This window comes from Ciona robusta, chromosome 11, assembly GCF_009617815.1.
Source record: "Ciona robusta chromosome 11, ASM961781v2".
Classification (NCBI taxonomy): domain Eukaryota; kingdom Metazoa; phylum Chordata; class Ascidiacea; order Phlebobranchia; family Cionidae; genus Ciona; species Ciona robusta.
In genome coordinates, this window is record NC_143245.1 from 4,500,809 (window position 1) to 4,513,627 (window position 12,819).

Here is a 12,819-nt window from a genome sequence, read left to right on the forward strand (position 1 = left end):
TCATTTTTCAACAAAAGTGAACAACAAGCAAACTATTCAGTCAGCTGACGGTGGTACGGAGATCTCTGACGTCATGTCACCTGATGAATAAGTATTTTCGCCAAAACTTGGTAATCTTGTGGAAATAAAAATTTATCCTAAAAACATGATGAAACATTGGTTAATATAAAGCAGGAACGTTAAATTATTTTTAGTCGTTCAGCATAAACCACAAATTTACTACTTCGTATTGCAAGTGTTAAAACAATTTATTTTGACATCACCACTCAAAAAGTGGTTTACCGTCGTGTTTTGCAAACGCAACCAACGAATCAAGCAATATCAATGCGTCATAAGTATAATTCGGTTCCAAAATTGTTAAAATTGCCGATTTTAAATACGTGGGGTCCATTAGCTCTTGCTGCTGTCCGTTTCTCAAACTCGAATCGATCCTTAAAACACCGAACTTGTTGACCAACATTTCAGAAAAGGTGGGGTGGTACTTTTGATTGTAACCGGCATAATTCCGCAACAATTCCATAGTTGCATCACGTTTAACAAGAAGAGAATTTCTTTTCTCGTGATCCACGGTGCCAGAAGCAAAATCTTTTGTGTATTCCTCTATTTTCTCTGCAATATTTCGAACCGTAAATCCGTATAATCGCTTTCTGTGAATGAATATACTGTGCAGAATTCTCCTATCCAATTGAAAAGCTATTTCTCCGATCAATCGCTTTGACGGTACAGGTAACTGCTTTGGTAGAACCCTGCATGTATAAAACAGAAATTGCCTGACTACATAGATCTTGCTGTAGTATAAAGTGTATATAATGTTAGTCGATCTAAAAAGTTCTCCCACAAAATGCACTGATGTGTTCAGAATCTCGAATTTCCCCTATTATAAGGTGTAGCACGGCCTACTAGAGATATCTCTAGTAGGCCGTGGGTGTAGTCACTGTAACAGGTATGTATAATAAACTCCCTTACCCGAGCCCGAGCTTAGACGTTAATTCGTCAATTGACAACTGATCAAATGCACTATTGAACGGTTTTTCTGGTGGAGTAGAACTCCCTCCGTTAAGACACGCTTGATTTTCTTTACATGGCAAACTTGATGCGAACGAAAAATCTGTAAATTTTCCGCCATCAAGACTGTCTGGAGGTATTGGTTTAAAAGTTCGTTCTGCAAAGAAATTAAAAATTATAGGTCTAATGCGATAACATCACAAGGATAAAAATTATGTCAAACAACGACGTGTGGGTGTTGTGAGTATAAGATTTTATAACTCTTTGTTTTTGTTTTTTACTACCAAATTGGTTGAGAGAAATATAGTGCATGGTGTCCCATCTTTCCCCACAGTACTATGTATTTCCGTTTTTCATTAATTCTAAATACAACAAGTGAATCAATTTTATTTACCTGCATCTTGATCGGAACTTATATTTTCAAAACTGTGAGTTCGAAACCAAGAATCCCTCGACGCATTTGTAAATTTATGTTCCGAAATCGACTTTAGTCTTTCGGTAGACAATTTCTTTATCTCTCTTGTCAAGTCTTCGTTTTCCTTTGTCAAGTCGTCATACTCCGGAGATAAAGCCACGAATTCGGAGCTACTCATTTTTTCCTGGTAAAAACCCAAAACAAATTAATTTATACTTTTCGTAACCTGGTAAATAGGAGATCCGTGATAATATTCTTTGTGTTGTAATGAAAATGCATAGTGACGTGCAACCAATGTGTAAATGAGTACTTACGCCCAATGGCCAAAATTCATTTAGGGGGTTCATTTTTCTCAATGTTTTCCTCTATATTTTGCGATAAAACTGTCCCAAAAAAGCTAGAAACGTTTTTTGGTTCACAGCTGATTTTGCGCATGCGTAGTTGTTTATTTCGCAATGCTTGACTGGTTTACGAGGAGAAAAGGGAAAATCTTGCACGACAGGCATAGATTTAGTTTTCAATTACTTAGGCCTATTTCTTCTTTGTTTTACCAATTTGTTTTATATTGATTATTCTTTTTGTACATTTATGGTTTTGTCCATATGCTCATCAACGTGCAAATATATTTTACGGTGTTTTTCTTCTTACTTAAATTCGTTATTTTTACATAAAATGCGTCCAATAAACTAGCTAAATAATTTGTAAACGATACCATATACCGTAAGTTCGTAACGTATATAACCGTTTGCATTTCTGTAACTCAATAGTTCTACACAAACCTTTAAAGAGACCTTAAGCCCTAAGATCATTCACCTAATATAAAACGATACTCAATAACTAAAATAATACGTAACTATTTTTCCCATAGCCTGTAGTAAGTGATATATATATATATATATATAGTTATTATGTAACACATACAAACCAGTAAAAACTTTAAACTGGTGTTTTGAGATGGAGGAAGGAAAAAATAATAAAAAAGACTTTACGGGTGATCGTGAGTTACAGGATCACAGTCCGGGAAAATGGTTTAGTAATTGGGAGGAGCAATGCTTACTGCAGGTAGCTATAACTTTTTTTCCCATACTTGCCAAGTGACAATAACTATGTATCTAACTGACCAAGTATGTATTGGATGAATTTTTTCTACTTTGCACCATAGTTGTTATATGCAGATTACAGCTAATTGATATAATACCAAAGCTGTGATTTCTGCCAATTTAATTACAATTGTGTTCCGAAAAAGGTAAAATATTGAATAGGTCTTCATATCGTTGAATGCTGGTTGATTATTATTTTGCTTTTAATTTGTGGTTACTGCATCTTAAAAGTTAAAAACTCCTCCAAATAAATATGGTAACATTTTTTAACTTGGTTGAAATTTTAACTAGACTCTTTGTTTAAAATAAGCTGTTAAAAATAAAGTAATATGTCAGTCTACATGACATTGCGCTTTCCCATTTATATCCAACATAAATTCAGTGACCAAATAAAAACTACTTAGCTTAATAATGGAATAAATTATGTGATTCCCAATCAAAACCAGGCTGAAGTGGAAGCTGTTGATGAAGCAGCACTAACTTCAGAGCGCCGAACACTGGAACAAAAGCTCTGGCTATCCTTTCAAACCACTGCATCTGCTATTGCGCAACTATATAAAGGTTCGGTCAATTTATTTCATTGCTTGTATATAATTTTAGCTTCTGAAAACAACTTTTTTGTGATACCAAGTAAAATGAAAACATTTACACCAATTTTGATATGAAATTTTAAACACATTAAATTGAAACAAATAAAACGTCCCTCAGCCTTTCTTATAAATGGAAATTCTACCGCAAGCTTTAGGTCATATACTGTGCACACTTATCCTTGTACAGCAAAACTGTTCAAAATAACATTGCAAAGTTACAGTGAATTCAAATGTATGTAAGTGACATTCAATTTAAATCAACCATACCAGTTTTTATTAAGATGATCTTTACATCAATAATTCTTATGCATTGTTTAAATAAAACGAAACAAGTGCCTTTGTTCAAAATAAATGTCCCTTTATTTAAAGTACATATAAGTGTGTAGGCAATATTATTGCTTGCTTTAGAATATATGTATATATATATATATATTTTTTTTTTTAAATGAAAATTGAAAATAAATTCAATTGTTTATTATTTTATTTCATTAGATCGTGCTCAGTCTTCAGATGATTTGTGGGTTTCGTTCCAAAGTGCTGCTGAGTTTGCAACCAACATGTACAAAGGTAACAATTAAAGTTGACTAGGTATGTAAGCCTACTCACTTAATGTATTGTAAAGATCTACACTAGATACAACAAGTTAAGTATTCTCTTGTTTTTAGCAGTTCTTCTTAATTCAAGGCAAGAAAGGAAAATTGGCAACTCAATGAGATTTCAAATACCAATCTTTCAAATGCTTTGTCACATTTGAAATGTCAGCTTTGAATTTTTAAAAACGCCAAATTTTACTTGACAAAGATTAATATTTTTGTCAAAAAATGTATAAACATCTGTCTTACGATTTTGCAGGTTTTTTTTAAATCCGTTTTTTTTTCATTGTTTAGACAGCGTCGAGGGCTGTAAGAACATGACAGAAGTTGCTGCTCAGCGAGGATATCATAGAAGAAATAAAGAAGTTTTATCATGGGCTAAGAAAAAACGAAGACATATAAGGTAACCATAGTATTATTTACTTACAACTTAAATTTTTGTCATTCATCCAGTTCGAGTACAAGTTAATTCAGTTTTTATAGTTAAACATGTTAGATCAGTGTGTGTTATAATCATAATTTGATAAACCTATGTACACCCCAGTTTGAAAATGTATTGAAATAATATTCTGCTATTGTTTTCACTGTTTATAATGTTATAGTAGTAATAAAAATCGCTTTTCTTAAAAAAAAAAATTTCTGGTAAAAAAAGTAAAATATTTTTTTAATAATCTAAAAATAAAGATTATCAGATATATTATTAAGTAATTGACAAATCTACAACAAAGTGCATAATATAGAATAGATTTATAAAAAAGCTTTTTTATTATAAATGTAAGCTATAGATATATACTTTAAATCTGTAATAAAAGACTATTGACTATAACATATTTCAAACGTATGTTGTGACAAATGTTAAATACTAATTGCAATGGCAAGCATACATCTGGGTTATTGTACAAATTTTATTTAAATTTAACAATGTAGTATGTGAAGCAGTTCGTTGGCAAACAGACAAACAACATTTGCTTGTTATTATTCTTAATTTCCTGTGTTTTGAATTAAGTTTCTGTACCTCAGATAGCAGTTCTGTGTACGAGTCAGTTACAGCATACAAAATGGGGTGCTGTACCCTTCAAATGAATTATTGTGTTCTACTTTCTTTACATTTATATCTTCACAGTTTCACTTTAATTTAATAAATCTGCATTAATAGGGTGTTAAAACATTTGTAAAAAGAAAATTAAATTGCATGAAAATTGTTTTAGATATATATGTTATGCCTTGTAAAAGCAGTACGAATACCTTTTAGGGTCATGAACCTATAATGTGGGTAGTAGGCTTTAATCATAGGCACCAAACATTTATAAATACAAGGTAAATACAAAAATTAGACACAGAAATTTATGACAAATTTCACCTCTGGTTATTAAGCTTGTGGAATGCGGTGCAAAAAATTCAAAGAAAAAGGGTTGGCCTGCCCACACTACTACACCATGTTGGGTGCCTACCATAATTGTTGTTTTCTACAACATTATGTTTCCAAAGCTCTAGATTATGTGGACAAGTTATATTTGTAAGTCTGGTGTACAGGTTGGGTCATGAATTTTTGTTACCTAGTATTTTATTATCTCTAAAAATGATCATTGGTTTAAAAACTGAAGACCACTAACAAAACAAAGGGGAATTTCTGCTGAGTTCTAAACAACAAGAGTATGTATGATGGGAGAATTGGACAATATACTTGCATCTGTACAGTAGCCTGTATTATACAGTAACTGCCAAATATATATAATTTTTTACTAAACAAATAGTTTGCATAAAATATGCGAAATATGGAATAACAATTCTTTTTTCTATATAATAATCTAAATAAATATTTTACATAAAAAAATGCAAACCATGATGGAATCTCAAAATATACAAAAAAGGGGAGAAGATGGGACACCCTTTCATTCTATTTTCTCCTCCCATTTGGTAGTAGACAAAAAAACATTCAAAGAATTATAAATTGTTTAAAACATGACCAGGTTATTTGGAGAAAAAACGTACAGTCTTAACTCTGGAGCATTTTAACTTTAGAGATGGAATGATGTGTGTTACAATATATTGTTTTTCAACACTTCATCATTTTAGAAACCAAACATTTATCGTAAAATTTATTTGAGAATGTTGTATTACTCTTAATGCTCTAAACCCTAGTCTGCAACCCCTAACCCAGCTTTCAAATGCTTTGTCACATTTGAAATTTCAGCTTTGAATTTTTGGAATAGCCAAATTTGTCAAACCAAAAAATGTAAAAACATCTGTTTTGTGGTGCTATAAAAATGCTATGAATGCTATAAAAATGCAAAAAAACACACGATTAGGGATGTGCGATAAACAGCGCTGTTACATGTTATGTACAAAATAATGGAACAGTTCTAACAGTAACCTAAGAAAACTTTATTTGTAGAAAATTGTCTTCCTATGTATTTGTTTTTAATGATACTCATTTCAAATATGTTCATACTAATATTGAAACTCTAATACTCTACATAGGCGTTTTTATTTTCCTAATTCATAATTTAACATTAAACCGTTTTGTTTGTCCAAGTTTTTGGTATTGTTAAATTAGCCTTATCAAATATTTGTTCTAGTTATAATATCAGATTACCGAAAATATAGACTTATAATGTATTGCCTCCTTAAGTGCGTCATGACCTCAAAAATTTAGAAAATCTTGTGAATGCATGATAGACTAGTGGAAAAACGAAGTCATTTCTGTCACATCACCAAAAAAACAGAACATTGTAAAATTCCAATTCATTTCTATCGCATTATCAGTTTTATCACCATAAAAAATCATATCGCTGAAAAAAACTAAGTCACATCATCAACCTAAAAAAAACACTGATCTAACCACCATGTGAAGCATGACTTGAATTTGATGTAGAAATAAATTTTCCACCGCCGACTATTTATGTTTTCAGACGAGAGGATTTGATTGGGTATTTATGTGGGAGATCCCCACCCCATCGTGGGTCGCGACCCAGTTCATCCCATCGACCCCAGGAAGCGAACCGTGACAGTCGTCTTCAAACTTTTAGAGAAGCAGTTTCTATGAATGGTAGGTTAAAAGTCCGCTGTAGTGGCCATGTCTGTCCTTGGGCAAGACACATAAATAATGGCAGGTGCTCCTAGTGGTCTTAAGCACACAAGGGGTTGTCCAAGTTTGCTGTACTAAAATTAATGACAAAAAGTCCAAACAATAATCACTTCTGTTCCAAACTCACTTATGTAGTAACTGACATTCATTGAGGCCCAAAACATTAAAAAATGAATTTTTTGCTCTTATTTACAATTTCATACTTTTTCTTTGTTGTATGTCAAAGTTAAATTATTAGTAAGTTCAAATGTAATCAAAAAATACCTATTAAAATTTGTTTTGTATCTGCTATTCTATGAATAATTTGATTCAAATATAGCTTTAAGGGACATATTATTATAATGTAAACAAGTATATATACATTTTTTTTATAATTGATTTCCTTATTTTAACTTAATATTTGTCATAGGTTTAAATGGAGCAATGGCTGGAATAAGTTTTGGTGGAGATTCCCCATTGCGACAAACATCATCTAGAAACACACAAAGTAAGTTTGTATACGACCATGTATGGGACATGGAAGGCCACATTGTTAACTTGACTTTGAGCATGACATGCAGGCAGTGCAGAGCTGGAATTCAATCAGAATTTATCAGAAGGCCTTTTAAAGAGTTGAAAAATAACGTTTACTGAAGAGGCATTCTATTTGAACTGAGATAAACAATTTAAATGCTTTATTATTTGAGCTTACTAAAAAATTCATTCATGGGTGTACGAAGAATTGTGTGTTACATGAAACCATTTGCCCTGTGTTTGTTACATTGCATATTTGCCATAGTGTGACCCTTCACCCAACTGTGGGTACAGTATGGAATGAATTTATATGTAGTTTATAAAAAGGTACAGCCTATTATTTATTTTAAAAGCTTAAATAGTGTGCCTGGCAATAATTAAGACATCCATGTTTTAGTTGAATATTTGGCATCAGATGTATGAATCAGTTTATAACTAATCAAAGTATAACAACTCCCTATGTATTCCCTATAGCTTTCCATCCTGACCTACCAGCTTTTTTATCAGAGGAATTCCAGCGTCGAAATGACCTTTTGGCGCCATCTTCTCCATCTAGAAAAAGAGCTTCAGCTTCCGGCCATGACTCAAAACCTTCATCTCCTAAACGTAGAAAATAATCTTCGAAATAAACTATGCGGTGTTTGTGGTAGTTTCCTTTTTTAAATACACTTTATTTTAAGGTGTTTCTTACACGCTTGTGTGTATTTGCTTAGTCATCACGTTTTTATTTTATTCTCCATAAACAATAAACCCTGCCCAGTCTCAAAATATAGAAACAATTTTTTTTTGCTTTGTTCTAATTTCCTCTGTATCTGTGTTTGTGTGTGACCTTGTTAAATATAACGTCTCGTCGATTTACGATTCTACAAACCCATCATAGCAACTTTTGACATTCAGAGGGTAAAACGTTTGTGTTTAGCTGTTTTTAATTGGTATATCGATAAGAGTAAAGATATACAGAACAAAAAGGTTGAGGGCCAGTTTAAGATCATTTCAATTCATTGTGCATCACAATTTTAGTTTTAGCTGAGGACCATTCTCCAATGGTACAGAGTGAAAGATTTGAGTCTTTGATTAATGGATATAAATGACTTTTTATGTGACACGCAGATCAGATATTTTGAAGTAGGTGTTTGTATTCGAAAAACTTTGTGCTTACCTGTCCAAAATTTGAGGTAGCAGGCTATCCAAAAATTTAAAGTACAAAAGATTTATTATTTACTTTATGTCTGACAATTTTGGTATCCCATTAATGACCACTGAGTTGGAGCAATTAAAGTGTTTCGCACAAGGATCCACATGTCGAAACAATGATAGTAATAACAGTCTGTCCCTTCAAGTCAAGAAAATTCATCGGCCGTCTCTCTTCTGAGTATTTTTTTGAAATGCGATACAGAATTTGAATTATTTATTGAACTTTTAAAGTGAGAACTGAAAGTGAAACAGCAAATTGGGAAATATAATGCATTGTCCAACACATTTATGGAAAATAAACTATAATTACACACCTGTGCTATTTACTAGCATAACAACAAGGGAAAAATATGACTAGTTTTCATTGGAGAACAAAATAAATATTGTGATATTTAAAAATACATTGTTTTTTTAAAATAATGGTGTTCCAATAAACTTATTTTCTAAGGTTTAATTGATAAAAGTGAAAAAATGGATGTACATTTTCACCATTAAAGTATTGCTTGGTAAACAGTGGAATTACATTTCTTATTGCATTTGTAAACTTCTTTCAATTGCTTCGCGCATCTCTGGGTCCATCGAGTGGTGAGATGACGAGGCTGTGTCCATTGGACTATTTGAGTGTCTCATTAGCTCCTCCAGTGTCGACCAGCTGGCACATTCTTTCCAGTGACTTGCAAGGCCATTGTCATGAGTGCGGACTGCATCTAACAGCACATCCATTTCATTCTAAACAGAGAAATGTGGGTTAATTTCAGTGTAATGTGCCAAATTTGCATGTATCCCTGTTAAACAGCTATTAAAAAAAAAAAACATATTACAAAGATAATTTGTGTTAAAAAACATGAAACAAGTTCTAAAAATTATGACTTTCACCATGAGACAAACATCCTTAGCATGTAAACTAAGTCTATCTACACATATTATTGTTAAACACAATGTAATAGTTAAAAACTAATATTGTAGAATGGTATCATGGTGTCTGGTGTCGTGTGTAAACTTACCTTAAATGAGATTGTATCATTGCTGTATAGGTACACCAGTAGGTTAAAATCAGACACAGCATCCACAAACTGATCCGGTTTAAACTGGTTTAAATATTTTGAAAGTGACGACAAAGATTGTACTTCACCAATAGTGTCTCTGTAAGAAACTGTAAAGCCAGCTACAGCGTTACTGCATGAGTACTGAGAGTTCAGAGAGAATGCTGTAGGAACCTTAAAAAACAGAAGAAATGGTTTGAAAACTTACAGCTTGGCTTTAACCGTCAGGCTTTATAGGGTAATGGGCCTATCGTGGCCTAAATCCTAGGACCCATAGCGTGCTACGCTGCGGGACCTCACCCACATAGAATAGAAATAGAACCATACAGGCTACACAAATTTCCGCATCACAACATGCGTTGTAAAAAAGGTAGGCCTATTTTGGTGCAAATAGATCAAGATAATTAAAGTATTGCAGGACCCTCAAAAGAATGGCTCAATAATTACAGTTTATTATAGTGTTTTGTTTACAAAAAGATTTAGGGCTTAAATAATGTACTCTACGAGTACTGACAATAAAAAAAATAAAGGAAACCAAAAAAGTTGAGGGCAACTACTGTGGATTTGATACATATATTTTACCTTGGAAAAACTGGAGAAAAAATGTTTTTTTTTGTAAAGGTAACATAATGCTTTGAGTTTAAATTAAATATGTATATATATAAATATACGACTACAAGTTAACTTACATCAGTAAGCAAATACTCCAATGGTAGGGGCCGTGCCAGTTTAGTGATTTCATTACCATACTTGTCTTTTTCTTTGTAATACACATCAGAAACAAATAATTCAGGCGAGCTTTCCCTTATATAACCAAGCTCTGGTGCGTCTAGTGTAGGTAACAAGCATTCGTCGGCAACAAGGGACATCCCTTGATTTGATACCTGGTAGCCTTCAAAACTGATTTGGCAGTCGTTATCTCCCGACACAATAACAGTAGCAAATTTTGACCCATACTTTCCATCAGATGCGAGTTTGCATGGGTTGGGATAGTTATTTTGGAATGTAGCAGCAGTAATACACTCTTCAGCAGTCAGGAAGTGAGTGTCAGAGTGCCTAGTGTTTTTAACTGTCCCTTTCGAACGGTCTTCTACCGTTAAATCTGAAAGGATCCAACCTACTTTTCGTAAATTCAACTTTTTAGCGATATATTCAACTGCTTCTTCATTGGGGTCTGGATGAAATTGCAGCCAGTTTTTCGTGCTTTCTTGAGGAGGTTCATATATTGCACAAACTTCTGCTTTTATACCAAGTGGCACCTCAGAATGCGGGCTGTAACGTCCATACAAATACCCCATCCTTTGATTGCCAGATTTTCTCCAGTAATTCAAGAAACGATCAACGATTTCACGATTTTCAAACATAATGTTATCTACATGTCGAAACTTTTGTCTATTTAAAGTGACCGCAGATGGTAGATCAACCACGGAATGCTTCTTGCTGTTCGAATCCAATTTTCTCGCTGCTTTAAAGTTTTCAAGGTGAAAATACTTTCCTTTATCCACCCCAGCAGTTTGTTGACGCATGTAAGCATGAAATGACAAGAATTTTATCTCTTTTTCCTTGAGGTATACCTCATCCCATGGTTCAATTGAAAGATTTTCAATCTTAAACATCCCTTTCGATCCGTCATCTCTTCTTATCCTCCCATCATTCTTCCACAATTCAACATCAATTGCATCCTCCACCACTTCCACTGCTTCCACAGCAGATGACGGTCGTTCTTCACTTGTTTTTGAAACACTGGACTGTGATTTCAAAAACAACATATCTCCGTGGTTCAGTCCAGCAGTTCTAAGTTTGCTTTTTGACTTTTTAACTTCATCTTGGTAATTTCTTGATTTAAACACCCCCCACCCATCACCCTTAAGCGCAAAGGATTTCTCCACTTGTTGCAGTAGAGAGGCAACTGTGTCACTACTCGAGACTTCTATTCGTTTTGTACCATCAGAAGACTGAATTCTTATGATCATTTTTAATTACGATTATGGTTTCTTGTATTAAAAACTAATTACTTAGTATTGGCAAGCAAGTATCTGTTGGATAAAAGTGCAAGTTTATTACTTTGTCAACTAAACCTAAATAATTTGAATGAATGCCATTGGTTTTTAGACAAACCATAAGATTTGAAACAATTACCGATAAGTGTCTTGCCCATGGACAAATACTCTCAGAGTCTCAATAGAAAACTGTATCTACATCCAGTATTCTAATCATGAGTTACAAATAAAACAATACAAAACTGACAAACACATATTAGCCAGTCTGCAGAGTATGGCAGTTCCTGATGAGATCTCGCGCATGCAAGACGGTTGACAAAGCATGTTTTCGCGCATTTTTAAAATAAATTTTCGACAGGAACGCTCGACTTTTTAGAGAAAAAATTTATACAGCAGGTATCAGTGAGGGCTATAGAACATTTTAAAAACCAAAATTTCAGGTGGCCACCAGCTAAAGGATTACCACCATACCAGCTCTTTAATTAATACTCAATACTAATGGTACTGAATAATGTTTGGTGGTAGTGAAGGATCCTTCCCCCAGCTTATTTGCTAACTACCAACCCCTATAACTATAAACTTTTAAACCCTTTCCATCAGCCTATTCTGCTATGTACGGGAGAATTCTTCACTAGTGCCAAATGTTTTCCCACTAACCACTAAACCCGATTAAAAGTCCCGCTTTTATGTTTGTGAACTTGTGGAAGCGTTCTATTAACACAAGTCGACAGACACTATTTATTCACTAGCATTTATACCAGGATCACCTTGGACCTTGATTTGGTCCCCTAACCACCAAACCGAAACTATGGTCTTGCCCAACGTATTGCATAATTTGCAACAAGGATTCTTCACTAGTAATACTCAACACATAAATCATTGTCCTTTCAATGACAACAAAATACGGAACTATATAAGTTACAGTTACTCAAATCGTTTTTTGGAATATATAAGAGAATCAACACGATTTAACGACGTATAAACCACTTGTGTACACATAAAGCTCATTTTAAGTTGCAGCACCAAATCCCAAGTTTCATCACAGGTTTACAACATACTCTTAGGTTCCAGGAACGTACACAGAACTGACACTTTTTTGCTTAAATGACTAAGCTAACTTGACTAAAAACTTTAAAATAAACATCCGCTAGACGACACTACAGAGCCCTCTATCTGTGACGCAATTGTTCGTGACTAGAAGGGGACTCTCAAAACGTTATAAACAGTTAGTATAAACAGAGTTTGCAGCATGTTCATATATTTGTTTGATATCCATTA

General features: G+C 33.5%; 3 protein-coding genes across 4 annotated transcripts; 1 reads left to right on the top strand and 2 right to left on the bottom strand.

Moving 5' to 3' along the window:
- Nucleotides 1–229: 229 nt before the first annotated feature.
- Nucleotides 230–2,128, bottom strand: LOC149728242 (speriolin-like protein). Its single transcript, XM_089888210.1, has 3 exons — nucleotides 1,400–2,128; nucleotides 967–1,162; nucleotides 230–746 (listed from the first exon to the last, which is right to left on the bottom strand). Exons 1-3 carry the CDS (start codon nucleotides 1,596–1,598, stop codon nucleotides 260–262), a joined length of 882 nt encoding a protein of 293 aa, XP_089744336.1. The 5' UTR covers nucleotides 1,599–2,128; the 3' UTR covers nucleotides 230–259.
- A 136-nt stretch (nucleotides 2,129–2,264) lies between these two features.
- LOC149728243 (HUWE1-associated protein modifying stress responses 1-like) lies at nucleotides 2,265–8,174 on the top strand. Of its 2 annotated transcripts, none has more exons than XM_089888213.1 (7): nucleotides 2,265–2,482; nucleotides 2,967–3,081; nucleotides 3,603–3,677; nucleotides 3,998–4,106; nucleotides 6,616–6,752; nucleotides 7,201–7,278; nucleotides 7,812–8,174. In XM_089888213.1, exons 1-7 carry the CDS (start codon nucleotides 2,375–2,377, stop codon nucleotides 7,919–7,921), a joined length of 732 nt encoding a protein of 243 aa, XP_089744339.1. In that variant the 5' UTR covers nucleotides 2,265–2,374; the 3' UTR covers nucleotides 7,922–8,174. The 2 variants fall into 2 exon arrangements, with proteins under 2 accessions (XP_089744339.1, XP_089744338.1); XM_089888212.1 differs by having other exon boundaries at nucleotides 2,267–2,482; nucleotides 7,779–8,174.
- A 523-nt stretch (nucleotides 8,175–8,697) lies between these two features.
- On the bottom strand, nucleotides 8,698–11,610 carry LOC149728244 (nuclear protein localization protein 4 homolog). The gene is made up of 3 exons (XM_089888201.1): nucleotides 10,231–11,610; nucleotides 9,503–9,715; nucleotides 8,698–9,227 (listed from the first exon to the last, which is right to left on the bottom strand). The coding sequence occupies exons 1-3, from the start codon at nucleotides 11,512–11,514 to the stop codon at nucleotides 9,027–9,029; spliced, it is 1,698 nt and encodes a 565-aa protein (XP_089744327.1). The 5' UTR covers nucleotides 11,515–11,610; the 3' UTR covers nucleotides 8,698–9,026.
- Between the last annotated feature and the right edge of the window lie 1,209 nt (nucleotides 11,611–12,819).